General features: G+C 42.2%; 1 protein-coding gene across 3 annotated transcripts; it reads left to right on the top strand.

Annotated features, from left to right (window-relative positions):
- The first annotated feature begins 887 nt into the window (after positions 1-887).
- Positions 888-16,808, top strand: LOC113023155 (rho family-interacting cell polarization regulator 1-like). Of its 3 annotated transcripts, none has more exons than XM_026169212.2 (16): positions 888-1,053; positions 3,894-4,027; positions 4,157-4,235; positions 4,333-4,356; positions 4,438-4,491; positions 6,727-6,876; positions 7,119-7,182; positions 7,270-7,313; positions 7,395-7,520; positions 9,250-9,398; positions 9,527-9,635; positions 12,049-12,624; positions 12,701-12,948; positions 14,551-14,644; positions 15,317-15,407; positions 15,494-16,808. In XM_026169212.2, exons 2-16 carry the CDS (start codon positions 3,936-3,938, stop codon positions 15,553-15,555), a joined length of 1,962 nt encoding a protein of 653 aa, XP_026024997.2. In that variant the 5' UTR covers positions 888-1,053; positions 3,894-3,935; the 3' UTR covers positions 15,556-16,808. The 3 variants fall into 3 exon arrangements, with proteins under 3 accessions (XP_026024997.2, XP_026024995.2, XP_026024996.2); XM_026169210.2 differs by having other exon boundaries at positions 14,548-14,644; XM_026169211.2 differs by lacking the exon at positions 888-1,053 and adding an exon at positions 3,749-3,773 and having other exon boundaries at positions 14,548-14,644.
- The last annotated feature ends 900 nt before the right edge of the window (positions 16,809-17,708 follow it).

Below are 17,708 nucleotides of genomic sequence, written 5' to 3'. Positions count from 1 at the left end.
TTCAGTCTTCTTTTTTCAGCTTTTCTCTTTAGGGGCCACGGCCATCAGATAATGTCCTCACATGTCCCCCTTCATTACATCCACCAATCTTCTCTGTGGTCTTCCTATTTTCCTCCTGCCTGCGGCTCGATATTCAGGATCCTTTATCCAGTATATCCACTTTCCCTACTCTGAACATGTTCAAACCATCTAAGCCTAACCTTTCTAATCTTATCCATCCTTGTCACTCCCAGTGAATTCTTTAGTTCAGGCTCCTGTCTTTTTGTCAGTGCCACCATCTTCAAACCATAGTAGGTCTCACTACCATCTTGTAAACCTCCCTTTTTACAATTTCTGCTATCCCTCTGTCACAAATTACCCCTGACACTCTTTTCCACCCACTCCACCCTGCTTGCACTCTTTTCATTTCCTCTCTTGTGCACTGTCCGTTCTTTTCGATGGCTGATCCCAGATATTTAAAGTCATCAACACTCTTAAAGCAAGCATAACCTCTGTAGTGCTCTTTCTAAACATGAAGCCACACTGCTCCTCACTGACCCCCCCGGCTCAGTACAATGTTTAAATTCTTTAAAGACAGTATGATATTCAATTTTCATAATAAAGTAATAAATAAATTATTTACAAATAAATAAATTTGTAAAGCTCTATCGTTCTTAGTATTTTCCACCCCTCTGCTATTTGCTTCAATGCAGTTACTGCAAAATAAATAAAATAAAATACGTAATTGTCGTGTTGTTTTAGGTTAATTAGAGGTTTCCTCCCGCCAAAAATATAAAACTGAATAAAACTGGCTTTATTTGACTTGGGTAACAAGCAATTGTTTGGCATTGCCAGTCTGTCTCCTGGACCAAAGCAAGCTTTAACTCTGAAAAATGCGAGCCGGAAGTGGTATGCGGTGATTGCCGTTGATTTTACTGTGAACACAAAAAACTGCGAAATCAAGGAGAAGGACAGCGCCCCGAATAACTGTAAACCTCTGCAAACTGCGAGCGGCACTGTGCTGGAAATGGGACCGGGGTCGTGTCCTCCGGGTGGTCGGACTTTAAAAGAGAGGTAGGGGGGCTTCTGTTTTTATCCCCAAGGTCACAAGCAGAAGCCTGGTCATTTTCTCTACATGGACATGAGTCCGTCCGCCGTGAAGTTGCCTTGCAGTGATGTTGTCGAAATGAAATCCGCTAGCAGGCTCCACTTTGTCCCTGTTTTTCCCCCAGCCGCTTTCGGTGTTGTGGTTTAGCGGGATGATACTTTAAGGAATAGAGGGGGTTAGAGGGAGAGAGAAGAAGGCGTCCTGGTGGAGTTTTTGTGGCCTGTGATGAGCTCCGTGGGGGCCCCGGTGGGATATGTGTGTGTGCGGAATACGAAATGTGGCACGACGGGCGGCTTACAAGTTTTGCGGGTGGGACTCCATCCCCGGGCTGATGGTGGAAGTAAAGAGCAGGGCTGGCCGAGGCGTGTTATCCGACTCAGTGGCCTGCTTTCTGCCGGGTGAGGCTAATCCAGTAATCTGTAATAGAGGTGGTGGCGTTTCATTGTAGCACCATCCTCCTCCTCCTCTTCCTCCTCCTCAGAAACCACAGAAACTACGGATGAGCGCTCTGTCTGCACAGTGGGAGCGACATGGCTGTTTTTGCTCGTCTGCTTCTTAAATGCCCCATAATTGGTCGTTTAATTGAAGCCGTTATAATTAATCAGTCGGTGCTTTCCTCCTTATGTGCAGTTTTGTGGTAAAATACACACTTCGGAGCAGTTTTGTTCAGTTTAAACCAGTTAAGATACCACCTTTACCTTTACCCGGTACCTCTCCATAACCCGCTTTATTTTCAATTATGGAGCATTATAGCTTTAGTAATAAAGACATTAATCAAAATACTATCGTTATGTTTAGTTTAGTTATGATCGAATCGCCATATGTGACAGCTCCAACCTCAACCCTGTGTTTTGGAGAAGAGCTAAAGGACTTTTGATGAGCTTCCATTATAATATACCTCATGCAGTTGTTTTACTTAGATCTATAGGGTACATGTTATTATTTATTAAGGCAATTTGCACTACCTCTTACACAATGTCAGCTTTATTTTTAGTGTTAGTTAACTAACTAACTTATTTTGACTTTTGTTTTGTCTGTTGTGTATTAAATTTCTTAGTATAAGGCCCAAATTAGGCACCTGTAGCACTTTAACTTTGTTGTTTATTTGTCATGTTTATCATGTTGCTGTAACACAACAGTTCCGTTTCCTCATTAAATTATCTAACTAGCTATCTTATCTCCCTGACTACCAAGAAGCCTTCAACCCCCATTCTTGTTCTTTATTTATATACTTTTTCTATTTATTTAAGTTATTATCATTATTGTTATTAAGAAATGTGACATATTCTGACCATATAAAAAGCTTGTAGTGAAGATAAAAATGCAGATTTTTATTTGCCGTATTAAGCTAGCTATATGTGTTTGAGCATTCAGTGCATTAAAGTTATTTATTTTATTTTATTTTTTGGTTGTTTTTTTTTAAACAAAGCCCTGGTCTTGTGAGGTGTTTGGGAACAGTATCCTCTTTGTTCCCCCCCTGCTGCGTGGAGAGGATTAATCCAGCTAATCATCTCTAATGTATGTAGGGGAAGGGATAAAATCACATCTGAGCGACTGGGTCTCGTTATTATCAATATAACCAAAGCCCGCTGGTGTATGACATATTTATGTGAGCGTGCAAGATGTGGGTTTCCCTCTGTCTCCTCTGTGTGTGTGTTACCATGATGACTTTGCACTTTCATAGCCAAGTCCTGCACATGTTTGGCTAAAGGTGATTGGTGGTGGGGATGTTTTATCCGTGAAAAACTCTTATAGGGCGTTACACCTTTTCTTTGCCATGTTCTAAGCACGATCAGCTCCAGCTAATCCCCCCTCGTGTGCAGCAACTAAGATTAGTGGGTTTAAGTGGACCCCCCCTAGTCCCTGTGTGAGAGGAGGAATAAATTCAGGGTGTATACGCTCATATCATATCACTGGTATTGATTGTGATTAGGTTTTGATTGTGTAATCTGTGAGAAACTGGTGCCACAATTCACTGTGTCCTGTGCTGACTCATTCACAGACCCCATGTGTTAATATGGGTTTGGCCCCTGCTTGGCGGATTTACTTTGGTTTTAAGTCTACAATCTCTTTTGTGACTAGTTTAGCTCGGGCACGACCCTCTCTTCCTAAAGTTTTCCCTGACGGCAGCAGCGTCGCTCTAATCTGCACCTTTACTAACTTAGCTCGGCGCGGTGAAGGGGTGAAAAGAGATGGTTTTCGATTCTCGGGCCAAACGTCTGTGTAGAATTTCCTGTGTAGAGTCAGCCGTGAGACTTCCTGTATGTACTGTGGTGTTGGATGTGGAGTGGAGGGTGGGTGGAGTGGCAGGGAAGGAAGGGGAAGAGAAGCACAGGCAGACTGCACTCGCTGCTGTTGTCAGCCATGGCCACTGTGGTTGTTGCTAACGCGAAGCTCGCCGTCTTGCAGACAAAGCAGTATGGACACACTGAGGAAGTGAAAGAGGGGATTGCATCCTCTTTTTTTTTCTCCTTTCTGTTTTCTCTGTGCTCTTAGCTGAATCACTGATCGTCTTAAAGGAGCTGCAGTCAGATACAGTGAGGAGCGAAGCTAAGAGGGACATTTTGTTTCTAATATCTGCTTTTTGTGTAACTGCAGGACATGTTCTTCAGTCTGTTAAAGCCACAGTGCTGCACACAACTCTCCAAGCATGTTTCAGCACTATTGATATCTCTTTAATCAGCAGGTGGGCAGCACCCTTTCTGCCCTACTTGCCTGTTTTGAATGTGCTTAAACTGAATGATCCTGGTGGCCTCATCAGAAATCATCCCATCTATCGCTCTCTTTCTTCCTCCCCCTCCTTCAGCACCGTTTGATCCAAGAGAAGCGTGCCTTGTAAGGAAGCAGGATGTTCACAGGCTCCACCAAACTGCCACCCACTAAAAGCCCCCAGCCCGAGCGGCTGGATGAAGTGTACGCTGCCTTACGCCGAGGCCTACAGTGAGTAAACACATTTCAGGCTCAGTTTAGGGATGGCTGCCAGGTGGAATATCTCTGAACACGCAGGAAACAGCTGGGCCTCTTTCTTTAGCATAACGAAAGCAAAGATGATTTCTTTTTCGCCATCAGGTCGTACCTGCAGGTCCACCAGCTGGAGCTGGACAGCCTGGGTCAGCAGATCAGAGAAAACAAGAGGAATGGTCGCTTGGTGAGTCAAACCAGTCGGACCAGTACTGGGTGTGATCAGTATCATCATCCGCTGCTTTGATTTGTGTTTTTGATCGGTGTGTTTTTTTTCTCTGCAGGGGTCTTTGTATGAGTTGGATAAGGTGAGATTCAGGCAACGAAACTGAAATAAATAATTTTCTTTACTAGTTTGGCAAGTGTAATAATCATATTCTCCTCTGCAGCACGTGAAAGCCATTGAGAGGTTCATGCGTCGCTTGGAGTTCCACCTCAGCAAGGTGTGTATTTACACATTCAACCCGTAATGAATGGCAGTGAGGGAAAGGACAACAGGCCATTGAAAAGGTGCTGCTCTGTATAATTCAGTAGGGCATTTTAGCATCTTTCAGCACATCACATCAAAACAATACATTATTTTTAATGGCTGCTGTGGACCAGTGTCTTTGTTCACTCACTGCTTGGGAGGCAGCTATTTATAGCAGCAAGTCCCTGATAAAGCCAGTTTGTAGAGATGCCAGGATACCAGATACCCAGTACCAGTAGAATTACATGATTCCAGAAACAAAAACCAAATGATTACTCCTTTATTAAAAAATCATTTTTAAATCTCTGACATGGTGACGGCACTCTGTTTATTTGAATTGTTAACATTATATTTTGGAGACACGACACAGGCTGAAATGTTAGGTTGGTTGCTCAGTAACCTGCTAACATTACCTTGAGGTATAAAGTTTGTTACATTAGCTTAAGCATTTGTATAATGTTCGCTAGGGATGGGTTATAAAGCCTAAAATCCAAACTTTGAGTTTTGTATCTAAAACGTTGCATTCATCCGTGTATTCTAAATTTTACTGCAGGTTTTATTTAAGCCTTTTGAAATAGGATGATTGCTTTTGATACACCCTTTATATCCAAAAAACTCACAAAAATACAAGAAACAATACAACAGCCTAAATACTTAAGCTCCCACCCCTCGTTGAACGCCACAGAATAAAAATGAGTTTTAAGCTTTACTTTAAAAATGTGCAAGGTGGGTACAGCCTAGCATGACCTGCTCATTCCACTGTTTAGGGCCTAAAACATAAAACACATTAATAACAAAAATAACATTTAAAGAAATATTATACATTTCAAGAAAATCTGTGATATTTCTGATACAGAAGAAAACATTACTGAATAATGTTTTATCAATGCCTGGTACAGGCAGCAGCATTTATAAGTGTTAGTAAATGAGTTCCCACATTTCCAGTAAGGTTCTGTCATTGATGATGCACTTCCTAACTTAAAGTACAACTCTACTAAAACAAGCTGCAGCATTATAGTGTAATAGTGATGACACAGCACAAGTCAAATGTTAGCACAGAAATGGCCTGGGTAGGGTTTTCCCTGGTAACTTTAGGTCAAAGTATAAAATACATGCTTAACTAATATAGCAGTGCACACTTTACCAAACAAAATGCTAAATATGCCAGAATAACATCATAAAGTACTTCCTTATCTGACTCATAATGCTTTTTTTTTATCAACAAGTCTGTTTGAGCCTAACCAACACAAGAGTTTTAACACAAAGACGGATACCGATATGTGTCATGTGTGTTTCTTGCACATGAAACATAAAACTTTTCCCCTAGAATTTGCCATTTATTTGTTCATTTATTGGATCAGCTGACTGTTGTGTTTGTGGCGTTCCAAATGTGGTGCTGACAGAGAAGCTGCAGGCTGATGTGGTATTGATGTCAGCCTGCTGTGCGAGCTGCATTGCAGCATGGACACTAAAGTTTGTGAATGTAATAACTTAAGAATGAAGCGACGTAGGATTTTGAAATTCACGCCACAGGTGCATCTACAAAAACTGTTGGGCAAGTTTGAATACTTGTGAATTCTAGTGACTCCAACCTCAACTTTTCTGAAAATCACCTAGGATTTTCAAATTTATGCCATAGGAGCATCTAATAGGATGCTGAGTGGTTGCATTAGTCACCACCAGTATTTTTTAATTTTCATTTATCGGACGTTATCAGTGCTGCTACTGACAGATTGGTAGATGGCTAATATTAGTCGAAAATATCGACCCTGAAGATAGACTAGAAAACTTGTAGACCTAGTTTGCCTCCATTAGTTCTCCAACAATGGCCGCCTTGCAACACTCTGTACTAAAAAAGAAAAAGTACCATCACATTTTCAGAGTTTTGGTAGTGAGAGGTGTTTTGGATCTTTTGACATCCCTGGTTTGCACTGCCTGATGGCCACACGAAAAAGCAGAGATTAAGATTTGCTGGTGGAACATGTAGAAGTTAAAGAGGAAGCTATTTTCTCAGGAGGTGGTGGAGACCAAAACAGAGCAAAGGGGATGCTGAATATCGGATTTAAATTCAGCAGACAACTCCCAAAGGACGCTAATGTTGCTTTGTCACTCATTATATAACCTGCAACATTTATGAAATATAAATTAATGCTATTTTGTTTGATTAAACCGCAAAGGCACTAAACTTTTGTAATGTTTGCATTTCCAGGTTGAAGAACTGTACGATGCTTATTGTATACAGCGGCGACTGCGTGATGGAGCTAGCAAGATGGTGGCAGCCTTTAACTCTGCCAGTGGCAGCAAGGAGGCCCGAGAGAGTCTGAGTGAAGCCAACAAGGGCTACAGGGAATGTACAGAGGCAAGTAATGGGTGTGGTTCTGTTAGATGTTTCTATCATAACATGATTGTTTGTGTGCTTTGGGCTGAAGTGAATGACTAGTGAATTACCGATTAATCCAAAACCAAAGAAAAAACACATCTAAGAAGCAGAAAACATGAAATATCTGCCAAATTGACTAATAAGTCGCTAATTTTTTCGGCTCTTAATTTAATAGGAAGCTGTACAATATTCAAAGCTGTGTCTGCTTTTTTTCTCTGTAGCACATGTGCTCACTTGAGAGCGAATTAGAAAGTCATATGGGAGAATTTCATGTGAAGATGAAGGGTGAGTCGCTTTCTTAGCCCATGTGACTTCCCATTTGCTGCACTGTAAATGAGCTCAATTCTCACTTCTCAGTTTCTGATGTTTCAGGATTGGCTGGATTTGCACGTCTGTGCGCTGGTGACCAGTATGAGGTAGCACAAACACACAGGCGCACATTTTTATTTGCGTATCTGCGTCACCATTATCACATCCACTACTTTTGGCCCCGGCAGGTTCTGATGCGTTACGGTCGCCAGCGCTGGAGACTACGAGGCCGCGTAGAAGTCAGCAACAAGCAGATGTGGGATAGCGAAGAGTATATTTTCCTGCCTCTCATCACAGAACTGCTGTCAATCAAGGTAATGATACCACATTTATGTAAATCTTATGGAAAACCTGCAGTGTGATAGTTCATCTTTTACTAACTCCTACAGCCATTTTAATATGCAAAACACTACAAACAGTTTGCTAGTAGGAAGTGTTATAATTTTTTGTTTTTAAGCAAATGACGGATGTTATTGGTCCCCAAAGGTCAGAAAGTTCCAATAACAGCGACTGATCACATGCTCTGTGTACAGAGGGTGTATCCTCCCACCTGAGTTTGTTTCCAGCCCTGACAATTTACTCCACTCCATTCTCTCCCCACGTTTATTACATCCAGCTGCCTCAAAAAAACAGATCAGCAAATCAAAAAAAAAGCAGCTCAACAAGTAGAAAGGCGAAATAATAAAGTAAAGTCATAAATAAGTAAAATAACTCAGTAATATTCATGAAAGTCAATCGAAGCAAGAAAATAAACCCATTTTTGGGTCAGACAGGTACATAGATTACAATATGGTGAGACAGAAGGACCACAAGGAAAAACATGTAGAGCAAACATGTAAAACATGTATGTCTTAAAATACAATTTTGTACCATCTTTAATGACTTTAAACAGCAGGCTGTGCCAGTGAGACATGAGAGATTGTTGAAGCTGTTAAAAAAATAGGCGATGATCAGTGAGTAGCAGTATGGCCTTATACAGATGTGATTGATGGAGACATGTCTAGAGAAGGCATGGGAGAGGAACTGTGGTACCACATGAGAAGGATGTGAGGGTGGTTAAGGTCACGTATGAGGACAGAGACACAGTGGTGAGGTGTTTGGTAGGAGGGACAGATGGGTATAAGGTGGAGGTAGGATTACATGAGAGATCAGCTTTGAGCACCTCCTTGTTTGCAGTGGTGGTGGACAGGTTGACAGGTGAGGTCACACATGTTTGCAGACAACAATGGGATTAGTAGTGAGAGTAAGGAGCAGGAAGAGCGTCTGGAAAGGTGGAGGTATAAAAGTAAAGGAGATGAAGAGGAATAAAAGTCAGTAGAAGCAAAAAATAAAATAAAATACATATGTATCTGAATGTAGTGGTGTAAATAGCTGGAGTCACCCATCCAAACAACAGGAAGTGTACAAGAGAGGTGAAGAAGAGAGTTCAGGCGGCAGCGGGAGGTACAGGATTGGACATCAGTACATCAGAGAGAGCTTAGAGACAAAAGTTAGAGGGGCGAGGCTGAGACGTTTCAGACGTGCAGAGGAGGGATGGTGGATATATCGGACAAACAATGGCAGAAAAAGCAGCTCAGTAAGCAGAGAGTGTAACGTGTAGCAGACAGTGTTTGAAATAAAGATGAGGATAAGGACGGATGTGCTGGGTTATTTCATGAGGTAGTTAGATGCTTCCTGTAGCAGTGGAGCTGAACCGTGATCTTTATCATGTTTTGACTACACTAGAAAAAAATACTTGTTGGTGGTCAGTTTGGTTTGTCACATACGCCCAGAATAACTCGCTAATATATTCCCTGCTGTTAGAGACGTGATTCATTCATTTTTTTAGACTTTGTCTTTGTTTTCTTCTGTTGTTTGTTTTTTCCATGTACAGATTAACAACTTCCAGACAGATAATTCTGTAGTCATAATAAAAGTAATAATAACCTTTACCCTTGCTCTTACACACGTTCATATATGTGTGTTTGTATCCACCTCTGAAAGCTTTAGATGACCACATGGTCTCTGCTCTCACGATGGGGTTTGTATTCTTCTGTTTCTAAGGTGACGGAGCTGAAGAGCCTGGCCAATCACGTGGTGGTGGGCAGCGTGTCCTGCGAAATGCTCGATCTGTTCTGCCCGCTGCCTCAAACACTCGCCGTGGATATCAATGACCTCGGGACAGTAAAACTGAACCTGGAGGTCACCTGGAGGTATTCAGACCTGCTACACACACACACACACACGCACACACACACACACACACACACACACACCTCAGTTTACATGTGCAGCTTTTTTTTTATTCACACGTCTTTTGTCTCGTTTCTTCTTTCTTCAGTCCGTTTGATAAGGATGACCAGACATCTTCCTCCAGCACAGTTTCTAAACGCCTGCTGTCCAATCAGAGCCCTCCAGACACACCTTCTATGCGAGAGCAGGTGTTTTATGTGAGTGACAACATGAGAAACATTCACCAACAGCTTTTTCCACTAACAACTTCTCCTTCACACCTGTTCTCCTAACATCGCTCGGTCCCAATTTCTATAAATCAGCTTCTTGCATTTATGCTAAACTGATGGGTGTCATTACTGTGGTTTCACTGGCCTGTTCTGTTTCAGCTGCTCCCCGACTGCTTCCTCTGTAGCGGTAGCGCTGATGTGTGTGAGGATGTTCGCAGAGGGTTGTGTGGGTGTGGTCGTGATGTGCCTGAGGCGAGCAGAGTGAACGATAGCCGTAGCGAATTGTGTGACAGCAGCAGTATGTTGGAGCGGAGCTGTGGTCCTTGTAGCTGTTTAGTAGTGGTTGAGTAGAATTCCAATATGTTCCTCCTCTTCCTCGCCTCGATGAAGAGCATGGCTCGGTGTAGGCACTGGCAGAGCCGCTTGCTGGTCAAGGCCTTCCACGGGGTGGCGGCGGACAGGGCGGCGACCTTCCGTTGTGAACTCAGCCATGCAGCGCCTCAGTTCACCACAGCAGAGTCGGTGTGTTGGGATGTAGTCGTAGCTTTAATATAGTTTATAGTGACGGAACAATTATTAACTAGTTTGTTAATATCCAATCAGATCCTAACCCCCCCCCCCCTCAAAAAAACCCAAAAACTGATTGTGTTTAATTTTTAATTCCAACTGATCCAAGTTTTGTTGCGGAGATTTGAGTTTTTCTTATTTAATCAAGAAAGTTCAGTGTTTAAAGTAATGACATTTCACAAGTTACCAAGGTCCCAAAATTGTCCATCAACATCGCCTACACACAATCTTGCTATTGCTGGGTTGGACCCTCTTTTACCTTCGTTACCTCCTTAATTCTTCATGGCAGAGATTCAACAAGGTGCTGGAAATGTTCCTCAGAGGTTTGGTTCATAATAACATGATGGCATCCCAAAGGTGCTCTCTTGGATTGAGATCTGATTGTGGAGGCCGTTGGAGTACAGTGAAGTTATTGTCATATTTAAAAGTTCCAGTTTGAGATAATTTAAGTTTCGTGACACACAAGCAGTTGTTTTTATAACATCAAAGCTTTCAGCAGAGACAGGATGGTGGTCATGAAGGGATGGACATGATCAGCAACAATACTGAGGTAGTCTGTGGTGTTTAAGTATGGTTGGTTGTTGTGAAGGGGCTCAAAGTGTGTGGAAAAAAACATAGCCTCCACCGCCAGAAGCACTCTGAAGCGTCGACACACAGGATGGGTCCATGCTTTCATGCTTCCTTCAAATTCTGACCCTGCCATCTGAATGTGGCAGCAGGAATTGAGACTGATCAGGCCAGGAAACATTATTCCAGTCTTCTGTTGTCCGATGTTGGGGTTTCCTCAGTTTCCTTTTGATAGCTAAGAGGAGCAGCACCAAGTGTGGTCTTCTGCTGTAGCCCATCTGCTCCAAGGTTTGATGTGCTGCCATTCTTCTCTGATGTCTGGCATCAACAAAGCATTTTCAGCCAGAGAGCTGCTGCTCACTGGATAGTTTCTCGTTTTCAGACGGTTCTTTGTAAATCCCAGAGATGCTTATGTGGGGAAAATTGGTGCCAAGCCCATCTGGCACCAAAACCACACCATATTTGAAATCATTTAAATCCGAGCTCTTCCCCATTCTGATGCTCAGTTTGAACATGTGATTGGATGATTAGAGATTTGCATTAACGCAAAGTTGAACAGGTGTAACTAATGAAGGGGCTGATGAGTACATGTTACACTGGTGAGAATATTAGCAAAAAAACTGAGTGAGAAACCTAGGACACTGCATGCTCGTACAGAAGCATCTCTGCTTTATCACCTGTTTTACTCTAAATAGAACTACATTTACAAAATAAAAATATTACGTCTAATAGGACCAGAAACAAGTGAGTTCATATGACAAACTCATCAGTGGAGCTTTTTTTCATAGATCACTGTGACATCAGCTTTACTTTTGTCCTGTCTTTCTCCCCTCAGACCCAACATTCATGTTACGTGGCCGGCCCTCCCTGAGCCCGGTTCTGTCTGAAGTTTCTTCCTGTTAAAAGGAAGTTTTTCCTTCCCACTGTTGCCAAGTGCTTGCTCACTGTCCGATTGTTGGTATTTTCTCTATATTATCGTAAAGTCTTTCTCTTCCAGTCTAAAGCACTGTTGTTGTGGTTTGGCCCTATCCAGATAAAACTGAACTTTTCAGGGGATCATGTCCAACTTGAGAAACTGTGGCTTTGTTTTTGTGAAAACCCTGGAAACAGTCAGATTACTTTAGTTGAATGCTTTTATCTTTAATCTTCCCCCATTTAAAGCTTTAAGGATATAATTTAATGATAGGTGTTCAGTTAGCATTGTGCTGCGTATCACAGTACAGGTGATTTAGTTTCTTGTTCTGATCTCGTTTCCTTTCATCTCTAGTCTCTGCTGAAGCGTCAGGGGGAAATGGAGAATGGGACGGTCTGGTCCAACTCCTCTGAATCCTCCGATGACTCATCCAGTCCAGCACTGGCTCATCACGCTCAGAGACTGACGGCGTCCAACTTGCTGCAAACCACTCTCACCACTCAGCTGTCATTCACGCCACACAAGTCCAGTGCATCAACGCCCTCGCTCTCATCCAACCAAGAGGAGGATGAGACCGAAACCGGGGAGGTTTTTCCTCAGACGAATGGCCATCTCCAGGCTTCCTTCTCCCACGGCCTCGCCAGTGAGAGCAGCCCGGATTGTACCGCAACTGACAGAGTGTCTGTCCAATCAGAGGAGCTCTCTGAAACCTCGGCAGACCTGAGCTGCTCCTGCCCCGACATCTCTCTGCCTCCTGCGGCGTTTGTGCCTGCGGAGGTGAACGATGACGCGTCCGTGGACTCGTTAGCCCAGGCTGAACAGACTGAAGCACAGACAGACACTGAAGCAGCAGCAGAGGAACACAAGGTAGACCAAAGTCAACCACACCAGTCCGTCCAGGAGATGAAACATGGCGAGGACGCTCCAGCGGTGAGTTCAGGAATAAATTTAACACATTCGTCTATAAACAGTGACGTATTTAACTCCTCCGTGTGTTTCTCCTCAGCCTCCTTTCCCCACATCTGCGAGTTTTAACCAGGAAGTCGAAACTGCCCTTGAAAGCTTCGACTTTCTCAACTGCTCCGATCTTGATGAAGAAGAGGAAGAAGAACAAGAAGACAGAGGAGAGAAAGAAGAGGAGAGAGGAGAAAAGGAAGAGCAGGATAATAAATGTAAAGAGGACCAAAACAAAAAGGAAGAGGAGGAAATAAAGGAGGAAGAAAAGAATGCAGAGAACCTGTACTGTGGAGGAAGGTCAGTCAGTGTGGGGACAGAAATGTTTGTCGACCGTGTCCACAACTGTTAACCTCGGTTTCTTTATAACAGACTATAAAGCTCCACACCAGCAGGTAGGAGCTGGTGTGGAGCTTTACAGTTAAGTATAAACGCAACTTTAAAAACTAATCATTAACCAAACTCAGAGAAACATGGAGCATTTAGGAGCTGATGAAACCGGAGATGAGAGACCCAAAAAGAAGCAAAATGAGAGGGAAAATCTTTGAAGATTAACATCAGGAATCGTTCTTGTGTCTCCATTTCTTCCATTGTCTTGAACATGTTTAGATTTTGATCCTCAGAGGTCATCGTGGCAGTAATTCTAGTTTAATCATCAACAGTCAGGTCTCCTCAGTACAGTACTACAGTGTTTCCAGGTATTTGGCAGACGGATATTTCCAGCCATAATCTGCTGTGCAAATGCTGTTTATTATATTTCTTACTGTGTTATGAAATATCACAGCTTTGTTAACAATACTGTAGATGTTTAAAGTTCCTGATATCTGTGACTCTGAACTAAAAGGCAGAAATGTGAAAGTTTTATTCTGACTCTGTTGCTCGTAATAATTTAATGTGGCCGCTAATGTATACACGTGTACACATACTGTATGTCAAAGATGGACGTGGCTTACCAGAGGGGGTGAGGGGCAACTCTCCCCTCCCCATCTATATGGCTCTCCCTTTCCTTCAGTAGTTTTTGAGCTGCTCAACATGGCAAACAACAATCAAATTAGAAACTGCTGTTAACTTTCAGCACTCACAATCCGTGGCAATAGGACTTTGGGAGGAGGATCCCATTCTTTTTAAAGATTTTATTACATCACTAAGCTATTTGAGAGTAAAAACTATCATTAAACAAAACAGAAATGAACCGTATTCAGAGTCTCAGGAGCCTCAGAAAAATCCTAGAAATATTCCTGCTGTGTGTCAAACACACTGATATCAGATTTCCCTACAAGAGTGAGCTGTGCAGCTTCTTCTTTCTACCTGTTAGCAGCTACACACTGCTGTTGTGATATCCTGCAGTTATTCTACCTCTTTTCTTTTGTTTTTGATTTACTAGTGGTTGTGAAGCTGCTGCGACAGGCTGATATAGAGGAGCTTTAAAACTGCTGATCTCAGTAAATCCAAGTTTTCTTCTTGCTTGTGTGGATATTTGCAGACCTGGGCAAAAGTGGACTCTGGGCTTGACATAATCAAAGCAGACTGTTTTCCTAGGAGAATCTACTGTAGAGGAATATTTATTAAACTGACAGCATTTTGTGGTGTTGAAATTTGGGATTATTTCATATTTTTAGCTTGTTTGTCCAGTTTCAAAGCACCAAGGTGGTGATGGCCAAAATAGAATTTCAAAAAGAAACCAAATGGCTGATGTCACAATGCCTGTGCATCTTTTTTATACAGTCTGTGTGTACACATATATTTATGTGAGCTTCTTTACGGTAAAACGTAACCGTGACGTTCTGTCTCAGAAACAGAAGTAACTCTAAATCGAGAGATCCAGGCTGAACGTGATACTGTGTCAGTGAACAGGTGCATTTATGTCAGTGTCACAGCATTTTGTTTTGTCTCACTCAGCAGTGATGAGGAAGAGGAGGCTGATGGTCTTGAGATCCTTATGGAAGCTCCAGAAGGATTTAGGAACTCTGATGAAGATCGTTTCTCTGAATCACAGGTAAACAGACTATAATGTTCTTTAATGCTCTTTGATTGTTTTAGGTGTGGCGATGTGAGACGTTACATCTGTGATTGTAGCTCGTTAACGGCAGCATTACTATTTATTGCACAGTTTTCTTATAAAAATGCAGTGTTTTATAGTTGCTGTGGTCCATCCCACTTTAACTCTGGAGCTGTGTGTGTGTCATCTGTCATACCAAGTCTGTTTCTAGGTAGTGTGCACAATTTTGTTTGCACAGTGACAATAAAGGAATTTGACCTTGTAGAGTAAGAGTAGAATTTTGGGACATAATTATTCACACTGTGTGTTCAGCATAAAGCCTCAATCATACTTTCTATGTTTGTGAATCTGAGTTGAGTGACATAAATTTTATCATCTCACATGGGGTGTTGCATGTTTGCTTTTTGTGATCATATTGACGCGTCCATGGAGAATACACCACTAAAGAGAGGAGCCGAAAGAAGCGTATCAGAGTGCAGGGGGTGTAGCAATCCTTAACGTGTTTTAGTGCACACAGTTCATAATCTAAGAGGGTCGGTGCATATTCTAAATGCATGATGCATATATACATTCATGTTTTATGGTCACCATCTGATGTAGGTAAACTGAATCTATAAGGTGCTGCACCGTGCTGCCTTTACCAATGAAGAATTGTGTTTTATTTTTCAGGAGTCGAGCGTGGGTGACGTGCAGGATTTGGGTCATATAGAAATTTCTGAGGGTAAGGAAGAGGAGCACAGCGAGGGAGGCGAGGATGACGGTGAGGAGTCAGTCAGTAAACACAGGTGGTAGTTCTTCAAACTGCAGGTGTGAGGGGTTTAATTTTCCCTCTTTTTAATCTCACAGGAAAGGATCAGGAAGAGGGTTGTTCTAGTCCCAGCCAGGTAGACCTACCTGACTTCGAGTGAGACCACGGATCCACACTTAAACCATTTCTCCCACTCTGGTGCCATCTGTGTCCCTCTTACACTGCAGGATTGGAGGCCTTGAGGATGTTCCACTTACTGCTCAGACAAACAGGCTCCTCCCAATCACGGTGGAGTTTGTGCACATATTCGCCTTGTTCTCACCAGGAATGATAAACCTCGAGGTTTCTATACCTCAGTCGTGACTGTAAACACACACACACACACACACACTTCCTCCTCTTCGTCCTCTGACAGTAATCATACTTTGAACGCAGACTTTATCATGTGCTCTGGGTTAAAGTGGGACCCCACTTAAGTTTACACTTTCATAAACTGCTCCTGTCATGTGAAAAAAAACATTTCAGGAACAGCTTAAAAAGCGGCCTTTTTTGTTTTTTTTAAGTGATCTAATCATTTTCAGGTGGTTTTATAATTTCAAGTTGATGTTTTTCAAGCTACAGAGACGCATACAATCAGCTACCAAGATGCATTATAGTGACTTCAGAAAAAAAAAAAGAAAAAAGAGAGAGTATTTGTGGATATGGAAGAACTACCGAGGTATTGATGTTCAGTGTTAACTCTCTGCACAGCCCAGAGCTCTTTCATTGCGAGACAGGGCTTCTTGAGCATGTGATGTTTGTCTGAAGACATGAAGTCATTTCCAAAGCAGCAATGTACCCTGAAAGTGAGAATTTTAGGCTTTCAGAGACAGTTAATGTTTAGAAACACACTCGGAGTGAATTTAAAGGTCAAAATCGTACCAGCGCCTAAGCTGTTATTAGAAATGAACACTTGAAGGATAGCAGAAGTGCGAAACTGTATTTAAACCTGCATGTGTAGCTGCCTCACACACACATACATACACACACACCGCCAGCATGTCTGCATTACAAAGCTCAGCTGATCAGTTTAGGTGTGTAAGCTATGCTCCGCTCTGAGAAAGCCATCCGGTCTGTGACTGTGTCAAAAAAAAAAAAAAAGAAGCCGCCTCACGGGGGCGATATAGTCCGTCATGCTTTACATGTTTCTTTAACAGCCTCGTCATTCAGAAAGTGCCTCAAGCGACGTTTAGGTTTTAAATGCCACGACAGGAGAGATCAGGCAAAGAGAACAGTGTTTATTTTCTGAATTACTTTGAGTGTGCACAATAAGAGATATTTACTGTTTCATATAAAGAATTGTATATGTCTTGAAATGTCGAAATGTTTATGTTCAGAAATGTTTAAACTTTATAAAGGTTTCTTTAAAATTAACACGTGCTGCTGTGTTGAATGAATCAACTTTAGTCTCGCATGTCATCAGGAATGTGAAAGTATTTTATGTCCCCAAAATAACAGGAAAATGTACAGATGTCTGTTAGGGTGAGACTTTGTTACCTCTTAACTAGATACCGCTCAGTCATGGTTATATGAGCAGCCTCCCACCAAAGGCTTAAAGTGACCAAAGTGGGATTGTTTATGGATATTTATACTTCCTGTTGTTGCATTTTTACTTTTAAAATTGTTTCTTACTACAAACTAACCAGCTACTTTATAAGTATACCTGTTCAGCTGCACAAGTATCTAATCAGCCAGTCACATAGCAGCAACTCAAATGTATTTAGGCAGGTACACGTGAAGTTTAAACTGAGCATCAGAATGGAGAGAAAAGGTGATTTAAGTGATGTTGAACATGCTGGTCTACTGGGAATTTCCCACACAACCATCTCTAGAGTTTACAGAGAGTCGGTCAAAATATAGAAAATATCCAAAGGGTGAAAATTCCTTTTTGAACACCACACTGACCCTTAAAGCAGAAGATCACACAGGCTCACCAAAACTGGACAGTAGAAGGTTGGAAAAACTTTGTCTGGTCTGACGAGTCAACAGTTCAGACTGTTGGTGGTATAAAAGGTGTGGGAGATGTGCTCTTGGCACACTTTGAGCCTTTAATACCCACTGACTGGCATTTAAACACTGCAGACTGACCGAGTATTATTGTTGACCATCTCCACATGACACATTTTTCTTACACTCAGGTTTTAATTTTATTGTAAATTTTTCCCTGTCTGCTCTCTTCAAACACAGTAACATTATTAACTGATACAGACGTCTCAAGGCAGAAACTCGATGCCCTCAGTGGTGATGAAAACAGCTCATTTGACAGAGACTGTT

Source organism: Astatotilapia calliptera, chromosome 1 (assembly GCF_964374335.1).
Source record: "Astatotilapia calliptera chromosome 1, fAstCal68.1, whole genome shotgun sequence".
Classification (NCBI taxonomy): domain Eukaryota; kingdom Metazoa; phylum Chordata; class Actinopteri; order Cichliformes; family Cichlidae; genus Astatotilapia; species Astatotilapia calliptera.
This window is presented reverse-complemented; position numbering and strand designations above follow the sequence as displayed.